Source organism: Macrobrachium rosenbergii, chromosome 20 (assembly GCF_040412425.1).
Source record: "Macrobrachium rosenbergii isolate ZJJX-2024 chromosome 20, ASM4041242v1, whole genome shotgun sequence".
Lineage (NCBI taxonomy): Eukaryota > Metazoa > Arthropoda > Malacostraca > Decapoda > Palaemonidae > Macrobrachium > Macrobrachium rosenbergii.
In genome coordinates, this window is record NC_089760.1 from 36,596,165 (window position 1) to 36,617,913 (window position 21,749).

General features: G+C 40.8%; 1 protein-coding gene across 4 annotated transcripts in view; it reads right to left on the reverse strand.

Moving 5' to 3' along the window:
• Positions 1-15,822, reverse strand: part of Hat1 (histone acetyltransferase 1) — a 39,500-nt gene extending 23,678 nt beyond the window's left edge. For 3 of the 4 annotated variants that reach the window (XM_067122562.1, XM_067122561.1, XM_067122560.1), the window contains exons 1-4: positions 15,686-15,822; positions 12,000-12,074; positions 11,715-11,790; positions 1,898-2,021 (exon numbers count right to left, since the gene is read on the reverse strand). In XM_067122562.1, coding sequence (XP_066978663.1) covers positions 1,898-2,021; positions 11,715-11,790; positions 12,000-12,074; positions 15,686-15,692 — 282 coding nt within the window. In that variant the 5' untranslated portion in view covers positions 15,693-15,822. Of the gene's footprint in view, positions 1-1,897; positions 2,022-11,714; positions 11,791-11,999; positions 12,075-15,355; positions 15,553-15,685 lie in introns of those variants that run through there. The other variant, XM_067122563.1, reaches the window with a different exon arrangement.
• Positions 15,823-21,749: the final 5,927 nt, after the last annotated feature.

The window sequence follows — 21,749 nt, forward strand, 5'->3', positions numbered from 1 at the left end:
AGTTCTTGGTGTCAGTCGTGTTGAATAATTCCATCTTCCTTCCTAAATCTCCAAATTCTTTTGAGGGTGGTCCAATTCTGATATCGACCAACAACTTCGTTTTCCCCATGGCCACTCGGCGAGAAGAGTCAACAAGATTCGAGAAGGTTCCTGGGAAGGGCAGGTATTTCAAGGCCAAACGATTCTCCAGTTTGATACTAAACGCTAGACCTTGAGCTAGTTTGGTTGGAGGAAAAACAAAGGCTGTCTTTCATTGTTTCTCCTTCGAAAGTATCCATTCTTAAAAAAATGCTGCCCTCTTAGACGCCTTCACAGAGTAAATTCTGAAGGCGGGAACGAGGAGCAGTCAGGATAAATTTCTCTGGAAAAAATTTCCGAAAATAGCTTCATAAGCCTTTTCAAGTCTGATAAAAGCTGATGGCCTTTTATATTGTCTTCGTCAGAAATCTCTACAATAGGATTCACAGGAGAATGCGAGATATTATCATTCTCTTCTTCCGATTTTCCGAAGACGGAAGTAGCGACGTCTTTCAAAATATCATCTTGACGCCTGGCGTCCTGGCGTCAGTCTCTTGGCGCCTGGCGTGTTGGCGTCCATTTTCTTGAAGCTTAATGTCTTGGCGTCCAGCTTCATGGCGCCTGGCGTCCTGGCGTCTAACTTCCGACACTTGACGTCCTGGCGTCCAGCTTCTCGCCTCTGACATCCTGGCGTCCAGCTTCTCAACGCCGGCGCCGGCGTCGTCCTGGCGTCCAGCTTCTCGGCGCGCCCTGGCGTCCATACTTCTAACTTTCGCTGTCCCGTCAAACCTAGAGGTTACTTGAGAACTGGCGCCTGTGCGACATCGGTCAAAAAGCTTCCTCCGGTTGACGTACAGCAACCAATGGACGAAAAAACACTTTAACCTCGTCTTTCCTATGGCGGGGGTGAGCGTCCTGGGAAACGTCAACAGGTATGCGCCGAGGGACGACTGCTCGGTAGCTAAAGCCTCTTGCCTCCCTTCGTCTGTCGACTTTCCTTCTCACAGGGGTTGGTGAGCTTGGAAGAGGTCTAGGACTAGGAGCACAACAGGACCGAGCGGTCGCACCCTCCACTGCACTTGCACTAACAACATATTAACACTTGTATTTTTTTAGATCTCTTATTATCGATCACATATTATCCCTGTCTTCTGAGAGGGATTTACCTGTTGGGCCAGGGTCTGAATGGCAGCCAATAAATCATTAAGTATTGGGTCCTTACCTGTTTCAGTAGGGGTTCAGAGACTACCACTACGGGAGAAGGATCAATAGGATAGTTATCAAGGGAAAAATTAACTATTCCCTGGTTATATCAAGAAGAGTGAGAAACAGTACTCTTGGCTCTTCTGGCGCCGGTCTTTCATTCCGTTCTTCAGACATACTAAGTGGGGATCCAAGGAGACTTTAGCAAGCGCTTGCATCCCCACACACATTTACACACTCGATGAAGTCAGATATGTTATAAGAAAATCCAAAAGCGAACAAGCGAAAGCCAAGCCAAAGTGTACTTCACCAAAATAAGTTGCGAAAAAACACAGGCTATGAGCGAAATTCCATCGATGTTACCGACACAGCGGCAGGGAAGATCTGAGGAATAGTTGGAATGGTTCCAGGTACCTGGGTAGAGGGCGCACAGGTGGTTCACCTGACTACCGATCGGCGATTGCTGCGAGTTTTTGAAATTCTGCCGTGACGTCAGGGACTTAAGCTATATATATAACTACCAGGTAAGTTAGATGTTTAAAACTGTATTTTATGACACAAAATATTTAGAATATAATCTTTAATAAATATAACATTATTATTACTTGTTCTTATGTCTCATGTTTTACAAAGTATTCTTACATAACTAAACAACACAATAATTCTTCATACAAACCTGTACTCCATCAAATCTCTCTGGATTGACTTTCTCTGTGTACGAATGTGTAAGATATGTTGTTAGACGGCATGCTGTGTAGTACAATTTTATTCGTAGCCCACTGTAGCCAAATATTTGTTCACTGTAACATAAAATTGTTAAATTATTGTGTGAATCAATTGTTATTATTAAAGTATCATAACATAGAAATCTATACAACAATTTCTTACCAGTAGGCACTAGCAATGAGGAACTTCTGCATACATGGACATTATTTAGCCCCATTTTTGGACCCATCAAAATAAATTTAGGGCTAAAATGAAAAAAATACTTTCTTACTATGAATAAGACATACAAGAACAAGTATTAATTTTTTCCCTACATAAGAGTTACATACAGTATCTAATACTAAAGAATGCTGTTTCATCACAAAGTCATTCATTTTTAATGGAAGTTTTGGGTGTCAACATAAACCCAGACATGTCTTCTATACAAGAAAGATCAATAGCTGGCAACCTGTACTTGTGCAGGGCTGACTGTCTCACTTCTTGTGAGTCTGTTGTACTTTTTCAACTAACCAAGATACCCATACTTATCTCTCATTTAACTACCCAGCCATTCTAGCTTCACATTCTTCAATTTCTACTTGCTTATGACAAAAATTACATTTTTATGATAAAATGATGTTTCATTATACTTACCAAAACACTGTAAAAGCTTTTATCTCTTAAAATTCGACACATCTGAGATATAAAATTTCTAGGGTCACTTTGTTTGGGCAGCTGATATAATTGGCTGTAAGACCAGACCCCACTGGATGCCGGTGGGGGTGGTGTGGAAGGCGACCTACCCATTATCCCAGGTCAGTTTCAATCTCGGCATACACAATTAGTGAAAGCCTGAGATAACGTCTCCCCCTGCGGGGAGGAGGAGGCCTTTAAGTCACAGTGTTTTGGTAAGTATAATGAAACATCATTTTATCATAAAAATGTCATTTTCATTATAATGACTTACCAAAACACTGTAAAAGCTGATTCCACATTTAAGGTGGAAGGGCAGGGGATGAGGTATCAGTTATCGAAAGGTTACACATTATAATAAAGGGACAAACTCTACACATGGGTCATCCTAAGGATCCTACCAACAAAAAAAGGTAGAGTCACCTTACCTGGTAGATGGGCTTTTGCAGGGAGGTACTGCCGCTGGTTGAAGCTCCACTACCTGCAGAGGCATTGGGCGTGGCACTGCTAGCTACTCTGCTCCATAACCACCCAAGTAGTCAGGAAGTACACCGCTGACTAAGACAAGGGGACTTTCCTTTGCTCTTGCCCTGAGCAATTGGAAAGCAACCAGACTGAAAACGGGCCTCACCGCCTAACCTAAAAACTAGCTAAATACATCCCCTTCTCTATACCCTCAGCAGCTCAATTAGAATGGAGGGTACTCCAGGTGAACTGAACACCCCAGCTTCCCTTTAACTCAGCAACCATAAAACCACATGGGAAGGTAAGATAAAGAACCTACCCCCTACTGTGTTCCCCCTAAAACCAAGCCAGCTACAGATTTTTTTGGGACCTAAAAGTCGTTTACGCAAACAGGTCCTGATATCTCAACTTCGACCTCCCTAAGGTCGTGAGAGCAAAACACTGATTTCGACCTCCAGAAGGTGTTCTGTGTGATCTGCAAGAAAGTGACTTATTATGATGGAAAGGCACTGAAGTTGCTACTGAGCGCACTTCGTGAATGTGGGACTTGACTAATGCGTCGTCCTCTTCGTTAATGTGTCTGTGTGCCTCTAAAATGAGTTCCTTGATAAAAGAAAGCAAGGGCATTTTTGGATAAAGGTCTGGTTGGGTCTTTCACTGAACACCAAAGGTTAGAGGAACCTCCTCTGATGTTGGCCGTTCTGGCTAAAACAAGTTTTGATAGCTCTAACAAAAGCACAAAGAAGCCTCCAATTCTTGAGGGCCAGCCACTTTGGAGAGGTTCTGAATGGAAAAGGACTGAGGCCACAGGTTGGAAGGAGACTTGTTCTTGGCCAGAAAATTCAAGGTGAAAGAACAAACAGCATTACCTTGTGAAAAACCCACTTCCTTGTCAATGGCCTGTATTTCACTAACCCTCTTTGCCGTTGCTAAGGTAACCAGAAAAAGAGATTTCTTAGTGAGGTCTCTAAGAGAAAGATCTTGTAAAGGTTCGTACCTTGGAGACATCAACCACCTCAAAACTACATCTAAATTCCAGGCAAGGGAAGGTTTTGGGGTCTTAGCTGTGTCTAAGGACTTGAGGAGGTCTGACAAGTCTCGGTTATTTGATAGGTCTAACCCCCTATGGTAGCAGACGGAGGAAAGCATGGCTCTGTAACCCTTGATGGTTGATGGCAACAATTTTCTTGAATCCCTTAAGTAAATGAAGAAATCGGCAAGTTGAGTTATAGACGTCGAAGAAGAGGAGATACTATTTTTTCTACACCAATTCCTGAAGACTGTCCACTTGGACTGGTATAATTTGCTAGAGGAGTCCCTTCTGCACCTCGCAATAGCCTCTGCAGCCTTGCTTGAAAAACCTCGCGCTCTGATGAGCTTCCTGACAGTCTGAAGCCTGTCAGAGCAAGAGTGGACAATCCCTGGTGGAACTTCATTAGGTGGGGTTGTCTGAGAAGCGACTTCCTATGAGGAAGAAGCCTTGGGAAGTCTATCAGGAGATCTAGCAGGTCCGGGAACCACTCCTTCCTTGGCCAGAACAGGGCAACGAGGATTAGTTCGACACTCTGATGGAATTTCACTTTGTTTATCACTTGCCTGATGAGCCCGAAAGGAGGAAAGGCATAGGCAAACAGGTTCGTCAGTCTAGGAGCATGGCATCCACCAAGTGAGTCAGCGGGTCTGGAACTGGCGAGCATAACACTGGGAGACGATGGTTCTTGGAGGTGCGAAGAGATCTATTATGGGGTAGTGCCCCACAAATTCCACAGATCTAGGCACACTTGTGGGTGCAGGGTCCACTCTGTAGGAGAGTCTGGTTCCGACGGCTGAGTTGGTCCACCAGAACGTTCAGCTTTCCCTGCACAAACCGAGGAACAGGACCACCCTGTTGCTGTCCGCCCACAGAAGAAGGTCCCCACCAGTTTTGAACAGGGAGAAGGAATGGGTACCTCCGTTTCCGAATGTAAGCAAGAGCCGTTGAGTTGTCGGCGTGAACAGCGACTGCTTGGCCTGAGATGTGGGTCGAAAAGTCTTGGAGAGTGAGGTGAATGGCCAACAGTTCCTTGATGTTGATGTGGAGCTTCTTCTGTTCGTTCGACCAAACTCCTGACGTCCTGAGGTTGCCTAGATGTGCTCCCCACCCAACATTGGACCCGTCTGAGAACATCTGTAGAGATGGTTGTCTTGGGAGGAGATCTAGGCCCTCCGAAAGCCTTTCCCGGTGATTTCCACCAGAAAGATGCCTCTTGACGTCTGGGGAATGTTGAAGACCGTGGAGTCCATTTGAGTCCTTCTGTCCCAAAAGTCCCTGAGGAAAAAACTGCAAGGGTCTCATGTGCAGATGGCCAGGCTTGACAAATTGCTCCACTGACGACAGAGTTCCCAGGAGAGCCATCCACTGCCGGGCGGAGCAACTGTCCAGGAGGAGGAACTTCTCCACCGTCTGAAGGCAGGAGGAAACCCTTCTGGGGGACAGAAAAGCCCTGCTAGACTGTCCAGAGTCATCCCCAAATAAAGAGTCCTCTGTGAAGGAATTAAGCTCGACTTTTCCGTGTTTATCAGAATCCCTAAGTCTCGAGCTAACCTTAGGGTTCTGTGAAGGTCCTCCATGCAGCTGTCCCTTGATGATGAACGGGTAGCCAGTCGTCTAGGTACAAGGAGATCCGAACTCCCTCCAGGTGGAGCCAATGACCAATCGGGGCAAGAATCCTGGTGAACACCTGCGGGGCTGTCGACAGGCCGAAGCAGAGGGCCCGGAACTGGTAAACTCTGTCCTGAAAAACAAACTGAAGATACCTCCTGGAGTCTTAATGTACTGGAATGTGGAAATAGGCATCTTCCATGTTTAGGGTCACCATCAATCCCCTCGAGTTAGAGCCTGAAGAACTGAGCGGTTCGTTTCCATGGAAAACTTGGTTTTCACTTAGTACAGATTGAGAAAAGCCCTTTTAAAAGAACTGGCCTCCAACCCCTGATGACTTGGGGACTACAAACAGGCGGTTGTAGAAACATGGGGTTGACACGTCCTGTACTACGATGACTGTTTTCCCTAAGAGAGACTGGACCTCTGTCTCTAGGGGCATAAAACTTGACTGAGCCTCCTGAGTATGCTGTCAAGGAAATGGGAGAAGTGGAGAGGAGGAGGAGGTTGGGCGAGCGGAAGGCGGTAGCCTAGCTGGAGCACCTGCACCACCCACTGATCTGCACCTCTGTCTCTCCATTCCTCCCAAAAGAGGCGGAGTCTGGCCCCCACCAGTGCATGGAGGACAGGATTCCTACTTACTGGCAGGACGACCTTGTGGCTTCAAGGAGAACTTGACCCTGGAGTTGGAGCGGGACCTTGAGTAAGGTTTGGGCCTGGAGTTATGAAACGGATGTCTGTTAAGAGGAGATACCATCTTGGTCGAAGGAGCGGGAGTAGGTCTCGGTTTGGTGGAAGACATAGACAGGATGTGTGATGACGCCCTCTTGTCCATGGCTGAAAGGACATCTTTCACTACTGATTCTGGGAAAAGGCCCTCCTTGTCAAAAAATGCGAACATCAACGCTGTTTTCTGCGAAGAAGTCACAGCCTTAGATAAGAAAGAGCACCAAGTCTCCCTCTTCTTCAGAGTGGCCATGGCAAAGAGGGAGGAAAGTTAAATGCCGCATCATGGATAGCAATGTCGGTGCAGGAAAGGAATCCCGTGATTCTCTCCAAGGCGTCTTCTGCGACATTAGCCTGCTCCACCTGCTTAAAAATAGCTCCCATTGACCAATCGAGAAAGCTGACAATCTCTAGGAGCTTGTAGAGGTTCTTGGAAAAATGTTCTACATCCAGGGCAGAAAAAGAAGGTCTTGGCCGCCTCCAAGGAAATGCGTCTTGAAGGGTCCACAAGGGGCCAAAGTCCCCTTGTGCTGAAATTGCAGAGCCCAGTGAAGGAGAAGTTCCTGTGCTGTAATAATTTTGCCTCCTTTTTTTCCAGCTTTGAAGGAGGGTACATTAAGAACGATTTACCCAAGGATCTCTTTTTTTTCCAACCAAGCCTCTACTTCCTTTAATGCTTTCTTGGAGGCGGTGGAGAGTACTAATTTGGGAAGGGAAGTAGTAGGACATTGTTTTCCCAGACGCAACGTGGAAGTCGGGGAGGTGGGGGCTGTCGGCTGAAAATGTTGAGGGGAAAGACTGCAGCAGAAAGCTGAGTAGAGAAGCGTGATGAGAAGAAGGCACTTATTCAACGGGACCTTCCTCTTCACCAGAAAGAATCAGTTCCGTGCCCAGATCATCCAGGACTTGGGAGGAACAACTTCTTGACCCCCAGGAATACCAAGGACTCTGCGGACTACCTTTTCTAGCTTCTCTTCCAGCAGAATAGACTCCTGGGAAGGTGAGGATGAAGCCAAAGGAGCCAACACTTCCTGTGTAGGAGGGGGAGGAAGAGGCCCGGGCACTTGAGGCCGACCTCTCTGAAGAGGGCTAGGCATCTTGACTGCCCTAGGTGACCTGGGAGGGAGCGTGTGAAATGTATCTTCTTGATCGGAACCCAACCCTGAATAACCAGGTATAGGGCTAGCTGTCCTTTTCTTACAGAGTTTAGTAACCCTAGAGCAGGAATTATCAGAAGATTGCCTCTTTAAGGGTCAAGAGGCATGATCCCACTTGCGATGACGAGGAGGGGGAGGATCTGAAGAGCTGGAAGATGAAGAGACTGAAGATGAACTGCTGCTACTCTCACCCAGAAGAACTTAACCTTAGGTAGTGCTGCTTGATGACGACCGTCTTGACAAAGATTCTGGGGACTCGATCCTGCGATGTCGGCGATGGCGAGAAGATCGACGCGTCGATGGAGAAAACTCTGAACTTGCCGCTCACGACCCTCCGAGGCCTTGCAAGATTCACTTTTGCGGCTCCCGAATATTAGAAAAAACTTCGACGCTCGAAAGTCAAGCTTGCTACTTTCACCACCAGGGCTAAGGCTTTCCTGTGCCTTGAGAACGAGCCTGCTCGTGGGCAAGAATTTCTGACCTTTTCAGCCAGCGCGGACTGTCTTCTAGCCTCAGAAGGCAAGCGGGACAGCTGCCTTTGCTCAAAAGAGTCAGAAAAAACGAGCAGACTTCGCCTGAAACACGATCACGAACAACAACATTGTTATCACTAACACTGACATCATCACCCGCGCTAACGGCCGAACTATAAGGCGCGAATAACTAAACTTAAGACCGACTCCATGAAACCGTTCATTTGCGCTTCTATTTGATTTCTAAAAAGCACGAATTCTGATTTATCAGCCTCGAGGCTGGGCTTGGCTTTAGGGAAAACATACTGGGAAGCTGGTGAAGAAGTGGGGAATATAAGGGGGAAAGAGCAGCAGTAGAGGAGGGGGTAGGAGAGGAGGAAGGAACAGCCTGTAAAGTAAATGACGCCGATGCCACCAGAGAAGAAGATAGCCTAGCTTCCTTACGCTTAAAAGCTTTCCTAACGCTATCCTTAACCAGCTTTACCTGATGGGAACTGTAAGTGGAAAGCATAAAACTCCTGACTCCATTCCATACACTCACTGCATGTGTTCTCCTGGGAACACTCCTGACCCCTACATGCTGTACACAAAAGAATGGCGGTCGTACTTATGTTTGACCAGTTTGGAAGAGCACAAATTCCCTGCAAACTCTGGATCCAGACAAACTGGAATCCGACATAGCTACAAATTCACAGAGCTACGCTTAGCTAGATTAATAAACAGGATATTGAGTACTTCACCAAGGAGATTTGGCACAAGAATCAAACGAGATGCAGGAAACCAAACAGTTTGAGGCGGATCTTTCGAGATCGTTCACATATCGCCGAGGATTGAAACTGACCTGGGATAATGGGTAGGTCGCCTTCCACGCCACCCCCACCGGCATCCGGTGGGGTCGGGTCTCCTGCCAATTATATCAGCGTTCCAAACAAAGTTTGAAATTTTATATCTCGGACGTGTCGAATTTTAAGAGATAAAAGCTTTTACAGTGTTTTGGTAAGTCATTATAATGAAACTGTCAAATCTTCATTTATGTATGAGGTTCCAATATGATTGTCAAATCTTCATTTATTTATGAGGTTCCAATATAATTGTCAAATCTTCTTCATTTACGTATGAGGTTTGAGTATAATCGTCAAATCTTCTTCATTTATGCATAAGGTTCCAGTATAAGTGTCAAATCTTCATTTATTTATGAGGTTACAATATAATTGTCAAACCTTCTTCATTTATGTATGAGGTTCCAATATAATTGTCAAATCTACTTCATTTATGTATGAGGTTCCAATATAATTGTCAAATATTTTTCATTTATGTATGAGGTTCCAATATAGTTGTCAAATCATCATCATTTGTTTATGAGGTTCCAATATAATTGTCGAGCCTTCTTCATTTATGTATGAGGTTCCAATATAACTGTCAAATCTTAATTTATGTACGTTCCAAACTTGGCAACTAAAGGGCTTTTTGCTTTTTCCCCAGATGGTAATTGGAAATAAAAGATTATTCTAAGACATACGGTACATATCAGATTTCCCTTGGAATTTGCCGAACAATGCAAATGAAATTCTCCTGCTGCCCACCCTTAGGAATAGGATAAGAGGTGGGAAATATGAATACCGTACAGTATACATACATAACTTTTCTAGCCAAGGAAATTGAAACCTGACAATCACACAAGAAAATGCCTGTATTGAGAGCATCAACTAGATTTTGACTCAAAACTAAAGATAAGATGAGAGAACAACAAATACAAGAGAAAACACAGAAAGAAATCAATATACCTAAAGATTAAATTGCCAGATTGCCAGTGGTAAGAGATGGCAGATATTTGAGTCTGTCCACTTATGATTTATATATATATTACAAATATAATTTTTCCATAGCACCTATGGCATCAGTGCTATTAGCTGGATAAGCTTGAGAATGGAAGGAGCCCCTTATGACTTTAAAAACGTGTCTCCATGACTAGCCAGTAAAATGCAACTACAACTTCATTATGGAGAGTAATTTTATTACTCATGCTTTCATTTGGACACTAATTACTGTACATAACTCCAACAAAAGGCATCAATAACAATATTTATGGATAGCAATAATATATATAAAAAGGAAACTTACCATACTTTTTAATGGGACAGAACAACAAAATTTTATAAAATTATATCTGATACGTCTTTCACTGATACAAATTCAGAAAGTTGTTTCCCAGTATGTTTATAAAATTTAGTGGGTAACAATTCTAATTCTGATGATTATAAGGATTCCAATCCTTAAGAATTATAATTTTCACGAAGCAGCCTTCTAAATCAAAATACAGTATTAATCAACATTCAAAACTAACCTGGGATGTGAAAAAACCTATTACAGGTACTTAATTACAACTAACATTCTCAGGTATTCATAGTAATGATGTAAAATAACTGTAAATTGTCCTATGCCTACCAACAGTTAAACTTAAAGATATATTTTACTTCACAAAACCATTTGAATAATTTCTTCAAAACCAAAAACTCAATCCCAATAAGTATTCAGTGATGCCACTCACATGAGCAGGCCCATAACACCTGCCGGGATGATGTGTTATGAACACCTGGATAAGACATTCTGCACAATTTGAGAATGCAAGAGAGGATTTTTCAGTTTTGGCAACCTCTAAATTAGCTGCAGACCTTCATATTTTCGAGACATTGTACTAATCTAAAATCATGCACTCACTAGCCAGACATGAAACTACAATATTCTTACTGTGTTTTTTAATTTGTTTTCAAGAGATATTTACAATAGGAAGGAGTGTTACCTAACCTTTACTGTTTGCCCTTCTCTTAGATTCCATAATGAAAAATGTGGTCAGTGATGTAGGAGAGGATTTAGATTAATGACAGAAACTTTATCGACTTACAATATGCAGATGATATAATCAGGAAACGGCACAAATTTACAATGACTGCTTAATAAAATACAGTACATATATATCTAGATATAGGGCAATCTAAGAAAAATGGAAGTAATGAGGACATAGTATGCCAAAGGGAAAAATAAATTGGTTGGAGAAAGGCTTATTGAGGTTGACTCTTTCAAATATTAAGCAATGGTTTCCACTACATGTTCTCTCAAGTTGGAATTTGGTGCAAGACTGACGAAAAAGCAATTCAGACAATGGGTGGGATGAATAAGATTTGGAAATCAAATCAACTGAAAGTAAGATTAAGTTTAGTCTAGTACAATCCGACAAAATTCACTGACACTTACACTATTACCAAAGGATTTTGCAGATTAGAAGATAAAGCTTTAAGAAGATTGTTAGGGGTCAGATACCATAAGGGAAATTACAAGTTCCATGTGAAGAAGAGATAATGTTGAAAGGGAGATGGAGATGGTTTAGACATGTCTTTTGCACAATCCTTATAAGAATGGTACAAGATGTCAGCTGGACTCCTCCGGGTACCAGAAGAATTGGAAGACTCAGATCTAGCTAGATGAGAACAATGAGAAGGAGGACTGGAGATAAATTGATTTAGGGAATTTCAGAGGCCCTTTCTGTCATTCTGATTTAATATGCATATTGGAAATTTTGTCAAAATGAAAAGTAAATTCATCAAATTTATGTATAAAAAACAAAAACATTCTCACCTGTCTCCATAAACTTGATGAGACATCTCAGGCTTGAATGTAGTGTCCTCATTTTCTAAATCAGATTCTGTCCTTACTGGAAAGAAAATTAAAGTTACCTAACAAAGAACAAAAACATTGTCATAAAACTCAATGCTTTTCATAATAAATGATATACGACAACATCCATATAATAAAGAAGATTAATAATGTATAAGGAATTTTCAAGTAATGTAATAAGTGTAACAGTAAAACTCAAGCTCTTCTGCTTTTTTATGTATATCAAAAAGTTAAATACATACTTACCTAGTTTAAACTCCAGTGCTTCATTGCTGTCTATTACAAAGTGTTCCAAGGAATCCTTGGCAATACCAGATATGCCTGAGGAGAATAATGAAAACCTTAATTACAAAAAATAATGTAAGATTGTACAGTATACATACTGACTCTAAAATCATGAGGAGAACTTCATTCCCTCAATCCTCGATCTCCCAGAGCACCTGTAACTTACAAGTGAAACATGTAGAACGACAAATTCTGAACCACTGCTCGTGTGAAGGCATATGATTTCATTAGTCATCCTAACTTAACCTACTTAGCTAATTTTATGATTATTCAAAGCTTCCTCAAGATCTGTTTATGAGTGAAGGTCTTGATACATTAGGTCTTACATTCTTCGTTCCAGGACTTTTCATTTCAAGGGGGCTGGTGAACACAAACAGCAACTTTTGAGTGTTTCAAATTATTTGATGTTCCCGCAATATTATCAAGAACACACATGTATGATGTAGGCATATAAACATTCCCTATAGATGGCTGTCCCCTGCTTCTCTGATTAAAAGATGGAGAGATATTAGGACTATGCGCCCTCTCAGTGAAATATACAGTTATCCCATATCAGGTATAATCTCTACCTGAGATAACAACCTGGGACTGTGCATCTTATGGGGGGGAAGACTCAACAAATCGGGGTAATGCACCTTCACTATTGGGCACTGGCTCTGCTTTGCAGCTTGGCATTTGCTTCTTCTGAAAACAGCATTTTTTAATTGCCTTACATACAAGAAGTACAGATGGAAATTATAGGTAAAAAAAATGTACAGAACAAGTAAAATGACTATCCATCTGAAAGTAACATGAGCCTTCCCACTGATAAATGCCTCCCCTCAACAATATACAACCTTATGCAAGTCCATCAGTCAAACCACACAAGACAACGGGGTACCAGTATGTTTTTTTCCTAAAAAGTGCCAAAAAACCTAATACATCCCAACCTGACCTTCTCTTAACCTAATCATACCTAAGACAATGCGCCCTCATGTGACTGGGGGAGGGGGAAGGATTATCCACAATGTTATGTTAATATTTTTGATGAACTTATTGGTGAGTGCTATGTGCTCTGGAACTTGGGGATGCTGTCTCCCCTACCCTTCCAATCCCCTACCTACCCCTCTATCCACCCAGGACAGACAAACAGGTTTGCAGGAGGATGGTGGATATCTCCCCTGCCAACCCAACTCCCAACCTGGGGTGGGCAAAACGGTTTGCAGGGGGTGGGTGGCTGTGTCAAGTCTCCCCTACTGTCACCAGGGGGAGGACAAACAAGATCAGATCCTATTGAATTTCATTATTAGACATAGGCCTACTTTCTTTAATTTTTATAGGAAGACTCCAGCCAGCCATTTCCAAAGGTGCCAGCTAGCCATTTTTGCATGAAAAACCATTTTGGATTTTTCATGCAAAAATGGCCAGGAAATGATAAGGTAGTAAAAGAACCTAAAAATACCAACCTAATGTAAACTAGGGGTGTTTACTGGTTACAATTTTGCCCTATTAGTTATGGAAGGGGGGCTGGTATTGTCTTACTTTTACAAGTCCTTATTTTTCTTTATATTAGGCATTTGCATGAAGGTTATGTATTGAGAAGAAATTTTTTGTTTTGATGTGATTTACCCAAGAAAAATATAAATTATAAAGCGGGAGGTGGCTGGAGTCTAACGAAAAATAACCCTACTTTCTTTAATTTCTGTTATAGTTTTATAACCTATGGTCTAAAGTCAGCCTACTGGCTTTCAAGTTAGTTTTCCATGGTATAAGGTTAGATCGACTAAGTCATGTTAGGAAGGGGGAGGTCGTGTCAAGCACCCATGATTTGTCTAGGATGAATGCCTTCAATTAACCTTGACAGCATCTTTGTCAATTACAGTCTGAGGATGTGAAACAGTTATGCCTACTTTTCTGGTTAAAACTACAATCTACCATGGCAGCCTGATTCCTGCAGCTGCTGAACAGAATATTTACCACCTTTTATGTTTTCCTTTATATTTACGCCTTTTACATTTATGATATTTATGCTGCCGTCTTTTGTTTATGTTTTTACATTTATTCCCGCCCAAGGGCCTAGTACTAAAAACGGTGCCCATTTTCCACATACACTGGTGGTTACCAAAAATAGATGGGTGTTGTAGTCCTTTGCAGTTTTCCTCTTTTTTGACAGAATGGAGTGAAATATAGAATTCAGGCCAAAGGCCAAGCACTGAGACCTATGAGGTCATTCCACAATGAAAAGGAAATCGAGTAAATACAGTTTTAAAGGTGTAACAGCTGCCATACACAACAATTGTTAGGAGAGAGTGGAAAATAAGGCTGAAGAAAGAGCATATGAACGGAGGTACAGTAAAAGGAATAAAAGGGGTTGCAGCTATATAGGCCAAAAAGTATACCTTAGTTTAACCAGACCAATGAGCTGATTAACAGCTCTCCTAGGGCTGGCCCGAAGGATTAGACTTACTTGACGTGGCTAAGAACCAATTGGTTACCTAGCAATGGGACCTACAGCTTATTGTGGAATCCAAACCACATTATACCCACTGTTGTATCTGATGAATTTGATGTAGTCACCAGAAATACATTCAATGGGTAATTCTTCATTGGCCAAATGGTATTAACTGTTGGCCCTGCAGAGTGCACAAAGTGTTAAAACAACGGTACCAACTAACACTCCAACGGGTGAACAGGTTATTGGCCAAAAGGGATGCTGCAAAGAACCTTCAGTAATGCCTGCACTGCAAAATATTAAAAACAAATTTTAATGAGGATTTTGACACTGATGGTAATACAGTATATCCACTGTGGAGAAAACTACTTTATATATACAGTACACACACATATATATATAATATATATATATAACATATATATATTATATACATATAAATATTAGGTCAGAGATACACAAAAACAAGTGGTTTGCACCAGCAATAATAATAGCTAGAAATAAAACACAGGACAAATACTGTAGTCTGGAAAATGTAGGCTATGGTTTAAACATTTGGTAAGAAATTAAAATAAAAAATCTGGCCAACTTTTTCTAACTAAAAGACCACCTCCCATAACATTAAATCGTGTATAGGTTGGTGCTTCAATAACCACATTGAATTAGGCCTAGGTGCTTAGGCGAACCGTAGACTAGACCTACTGGATGCTGGCTGCTTGATCAAAAACAACAAAAAGGAGCAAGGTTAGCCCACATGAGGGCCATTTCGTATCCAGCACTGTGATTTATGAATTATAACCTAGATAAATCTCTCAAATATACAGTAAACAATCTAACCAACGATCGAGGTCTAGACCTATGCTACCATAGCTTAGGCTACACGTACCCAAGCCTTTGCCAGTTATATAACGGCTAATTGCGTAAATATTGATACGCCAAAATAAACTCCAACTTAAAGGATAAATTCATCGATAAAATAATGGGTTAATTAAGGTAAACTGTATAATAGGGTTAACGATTGGTTAGACAACATTGTCAACAACAAACGTCCGCACGGGGCTGCAACCATTTACAGGCCTTCACAACAAACAACAGTTCAAGTTTCTTTTAATTTCTAAGTTCATGTGAGAAAAATCACACAGAAACGGCTTAAATTAACAATTCCGACGTAATTAATTGACATATTTCGTTAGGTTTATAATGAAAGAAGACTCACCCGCCATATTTATGTTTGACGCGAAAGGAGCTAATGACCGCCATTAAAGCGGACACAATTCCTGCATACAATTTCTTTCGTGCAAATGGAGTCATGGAGATTAATAGTAATAAAGCTGTCGACGAATGGGAATATACTTATCAATGCAGTGAGGAAATCTGATACAGATGTCTTAGAATTTATAAATTACAGAGATACATTTTTAAGGGCTTTATAATCAATTATACAAACTCATCGTGAAATGTCAGTAATACGTAATTTTTCACTACGTATTAAATCTCATTTTCTGCAATGTGCCGTGCTTACGTATAAAAGCACAACTTCCGGGTACGCAAACGAAAAATTTCGAATATATTGAAAAAATCGGGTAAAACACTATAATGTAGGGAAATGCATAGGGAAAGGTTAATGAGTTAATGACTCTTAAAAAGATGACAGTCTGGAGAAAACAGTAATTTTGAACTGATGATTGATGAAGACTTAAAGCAGTAAATACTGCAAATCTGAGCGGTGCATGAGTTAAAAGGGACTAATTAACCTCTATGAATGCTTGTAAATGTGATTGTTAAGGATGTATGGAGGACTACTGAAACAGTATAGAACTGAAAGGTGACAGTGACACAGACTGTTGTTTACAATTGAGATGCAGTTGTGCAAGGTATGGGCAAGTGAGAAAAAGGTTTCAAAGGATTGTGCGAGAGATAATGGCATATATAGAAGTACGAAATGTGATGTAGGCGAGTGTAAGAAATTTGGCCAATAACATTACACGATATACTATGAAACGACCTATATCAAGAGTCTGGAAAAGTTAGGCAGGTAGGATTTATCCGGATCAAGAGTTTGTTTTGAAATAGTTGCAAGGGAAATTCGAGGGTTATGGGGGAAAAGTTGTACATAGATATAGAACAAAAATTATATCATTGACACCGTGGGAACGCGTTAATGGTACATGGTGTAGAAATGAATATATTGGCAGCGATGATCATCATTGTCCAGGTCTATTTTTGGAATATCTATTTTTTCGGGCCTCGTTTGACCCATCTGGAGAGTCTTGTTTATTTGGCAATTTCAGTTTATAGTGCTCCTCGATAAAGTTCTTTCATGTCATAAATGATGTGCATTTGCCGTTAGTCTTCCTCATATGTTATTTTTTTTCAGTTCGCTAGTCATCTTATTAAATAATGTTTGATAGCCGTGTATTCGAAAGTAATTTTTCGATGTTTTGCTGGATTTTAATTCCACTAAGTTGTCTATGCTCCTATGTGCATATTAACCGTAGGTATATTTCAGATTTTTTTGTTTGGTGTATACGCATTTCAAAGGCTTTGTTTACTACCGAGTCCTCGCTTCTTCTTTATATTAAGGACTGGTATGTTTAGACCTTAGCAAAATATGCAATCTGTCTCATCTGAATTGCAATTCTCTTTTTAACCTGGGGCCTCTCCCACAATTATGGCATACAAGTTCTCTAGTACATATGTTCCGCTTATGTAAAAAAAGATTCTGTAATTTAAAGCATTGTGTTATATGATAGCAGTCATCTATACGTCAGTACTTATTGGGTACGTAAAGCTGATCATCACATGTTCCAATATTTCTTAATTACGGTGAGCTTTTTATAGATTGATGACTAATCCCATTTGATTTTATCTAACACAATGTTTGTTTCCTCGCTTTTCTCCGGTCTCATTTTTTTCAGATTATGATTTTTTTCCAGTAGAAAAGTTCGTGATCATCATTTTTTCCTTGGTACATTTTAGTAGAATTTTACCAATTACTGACATAATATTTTTCTGCTGTTCAGTTGTTTTAGCTGTAGGGTTTGTAGTTTTTAAAATTAACATGTTATAATATATAGACATGAGTATCCTTTATGGACTGATGTAAGAGTAAGACGGTGTTTTGTTTCAATGTTTTTTTTTTCTTTCAAATATCTTTCATATGAACTTATTCTAATAATCATTCTCTTTTCCAAATGGCTTTTAATGCGACCTAAAGCGCTCTCTGACTTTGGTTGTCGAAAGTTTGTTCAAGTTATGGGATGAGAAACGAGTTGTAATCGAAATGTGCAGTGACTAATGTTGGTTCGTGATGGTGAGGATGGTGATGGTGAACGAATTTGAAACGTTGGTGAGATGAGAAAATGAGGATGATGGTTGGCAAGAACAGTTGCTGGATTGAACTGAATATAGAATTTAGGCCAAAGGCCAAGCACTGGGACCTATGAGGTCATTCGGCACTGAAACGGAAATTGACAATAAAAGGTTTGAAAGGTGCAACAGGAGGAAAACCTCGCAGATGCACCATGAATTAATTGTTAGGAGAGAGTGGAAAGTGAGATGGACGAAAGAGAATATGAAATGAGGTATAGTAAAAGTAACCTAAAGGGGTTGCAGATAGGGGCCTAGGGCACGCTGCAAAGAACCTTAAGTAATGCCTACAGTGCCTACACAAGGTGCATTGGCGGCGGTACCCCCCTACGGAGAACAGTAGCTGAAAAGCCTTCCGTGCAGGTGAATGAAACAGTTAATGTTGTGGAAATTTCTGCGCAGAGTACTCATGAACAATTTAGCAGTTTAAATGCAAATGTCGCAGTGGCTACTGTGGTTTTTCTCTGAAGCCAGCCAGTGTTTTGGGGACTGGCTTTCTACGTACTGAAGATGTGCATAAAAGATTGGGAAGAAACTTGAATTGGAATTATCTATGGAGACAAATGCGAGAATGTAAGGACTTGTGGAGCCGTCTCTCTTTCATGGAAGTGCAGCCTGGATGCTGAATGCAAATATCAGTGAAATGCTGAATGCTGAATTTGTTTCGATGTTTACACAAAGCCAATATATATAGGCTCTGGTTTACAGCAACAAAATAAAGGACTCGTAATGATAATCAAGATTTGTTAAGTCACTTGAAACTTGAGCAAAAATCCTTTCAGTCTTAAGGTTTTCTAAAAAAAAATATAGATTTTTCCATTCATATTTTTCTACTATGACAGCAAATAAGACGAATTTCTAATAATTTTCAAAATAAAATCAATCGATACCATTTTCCCACGCACGCCAAACCTCGATTGCGTCATCTCACTGCTCGACGTGACGAGCTTCCGGTTGGAAATGGTTGAACGAGGGGGGGATGGAGCCCCCTTACCACCCCCCCCTTCCCCCAAAGATCCCTCATCTCCGACATGTTCGCTGCGTGTCTGATCATGTTGGTTTGGACATGCGTGAAAAGGGTATGGAAGAGGAGTGATGAAATACCTTGCATGAATTTCTGGTGTCCTTGCTCGTCCGTCCATGTTCCTTGTACTCGATGTCTATTAAATTATTATATATTACAACACTGGAAAAAAAGTTGGAAAATGTATCTGCATGCATGTGGAAAATGTGCTCAAGCCAAAATCAAGGAGTTTTTCCCGTATAGTAGACAATATATTAATGTATGTACTTTTCATGTGACAAGGAATTTTCCTTCTGATGACGATGAAAACACTTACAAGTACTTTTATCAATATTATTAACACAACTAGTGGAATTCTCCCTTAAAAATGAAGACAACATTTACAGCCTGTAATTTTTCTATTGCATCGCACCTTAAATTAAGATAAAGTACGCCATGTTAATCTACAATTTTTGGCAAAGATATTCTGATAGTTAAACACCGACTACCTATGTTACACATAAATAAAAAAAAATAAAGCTGACAATGCACATCACGTTGTACGATCAAGAGAATTGGTTCACAGCCCGATGAAGCAACCGGTACCGTCTTTCGATTTCCAACAATACGACGAAAACATTCATAAACCAAAAAAGGCACAGTTGAGGTTGTCGAAGAAATAAGCAACTCAGGACCAATTGACTGCCAATTGCACTTCTAATGAGGGCATACAGAAATGGCGTAGATAGAGTTGCGTCACAGTCGCATTATAGATGTGTCATTTTGCGACGCTTGGCAACTGTACCTCGAGAATATTGCAGGATGTGCTGTATTGTGCAATGCCGTCTTTCCTATACTTTCAGTTCTGTTTAGTTGGACGTTATGAAGCTGCAACTTATCACTTAATGAATAGGCAAAAGTTACCGACATTGACTGATGCAGCGTAAATATAAATAGATAAATGAATTTTACATAAGCTAATGCAAACAGTGAACAGCAGTCGAGTTCTTATGCAGAAGATGTTTTAATATTCGACAGTTTAATGAGCTTTATACACCCGTGAACATTTAAATTTTCTTGTATGTGTCCCTCAATACCTCTTAACTCTCGAGGTGTTTCTCAAATACCATATACGACCCTTATAGCGCATGATAATGTTTTATATCTGCGGACATACAGACAAATATCTCGTTATCTCGCTTTTTGAGTTGATAAAGAATTGACACAGAACTACACAGGAGTTAGGGGTAAACGATAGAAAATGGGAAAGCACTTACAAGTGCATTAATTCGCCAACGCTTGCTCTTCCCAGCACGTAATTTTTCCTCGCCAGATCCGGTTATATCTGCAGATCTGAGTGAAAGCTTGAAGGTTGTACAGTAGGCTACATAACTCATTGAGGATACTAACGAAAAGGCGTTAAATCTGCAACATAGAAGCGCTGGGTTTAAACCTCTTAATGCTGGAACAATTAAAAGTTATAGATTTCTGGATCTGTACCGAAACTAACCAACGCGTCATGCACACTTTGCAATAATCCGATCTTACGATGTTAAGACGTCTTGTTAGCTAGCAGACAGACAGACAGACACTGATGAATATACCCTGTCTAAAGTATTCCCAACTTCTTTGGGAAACATAAAGAAAATGTCTTATTTTATTTGAAGCTTAAAACTCCGCCAGTCAAATTAATAAATCTCAAAAGAGGATCTAAAACCGAATAACGAAGTTGGAGTGGATGTTATTGTAAATGGTGGATAGTGATAATTGCATAAAGATACAAAATCGGATGGAATATCAGTAATAATGTCAGTGTCGATTATAATTCTCTTGAGAGCAAAATAATCGATGCGGTCGTTCAGGAGAGAGTGGAGCGGACAAACAAGTGAGCTCTTACAGGGACCTGAAATCAATATTCATACCTCTTTCTCTCTCTCTCTCTCTCTCTCTCTCTCTCTCTCTCTCTCTCTCTCTCTCTCTCTCTCTCTCTCTCAAACGTTGCACAAAGATTTTAAGGCAAGCTTCTGACACTACTAAAGCACAGATGTAGCGAAATTTGGTTGGACACGTGGTAGCTGTTGAGGCTGTCTAAAATTTACATAAAATTTTGTTGATCAAATGATTAAACTCATCAGTATCCAGATCGTTCTCTCTCTCTCTCTCTCTCTCTCTCTCTCTCTCTCAAGAATTTTTAGATAAAACTCACACAGCATCAAAATCTAGAATTAGCCAAGGGCCCATTGGTTTAGTAGACAAGCTTCCAAAAAACAGAATGTCCAGTGTTCAAAAGTTAAACTAAAATGTCATAAAAACAACTGAAATAACTAATGAACATAGATACATCCAAGTACAGGTGAATATACTATATATAATTACATTCACAAACCGCAATACAAAACAAGTAAAAAATGAGTCGAAGATTCTTCGGCGCAATCGAGTTTTCTATACAGCCGCTACAGCATATAATCAAGGCCACCGAAAACAGATCTATCTTTTGGTGGTCTCGGCATAATGCTCCATGAGCCGCGGCCCATGAAACTTTCACCACGACCTGGTGGTGGCATATCCTATACCATTGCCAGAAGCACGATTCGGTTAACTTTAGCCTAAAATAAAAAAAATAAAAATTACTGAGGCTAGAGGGCTGCAGTTTGGTATGCTTGATGATTGGAGGGTGGATGATCAATATACCAATTTGAAGCCCTCTAGCCTCAGTAGTTTTTAAGATCTGAGGGCGGACAGGAAAAGTGCGGACAGAATAAAGTGGCGACGGACAGACAAAGCCGGCACAATAGTTTTCTATTACAGAAACTAAAAAAAAATTATGAAGCAATACAAGCGAAATTAAACTTTAGGATCATTATAATCAATATCACTGCCTGGTCAAGGGAAAGTTAAATGGGAGATT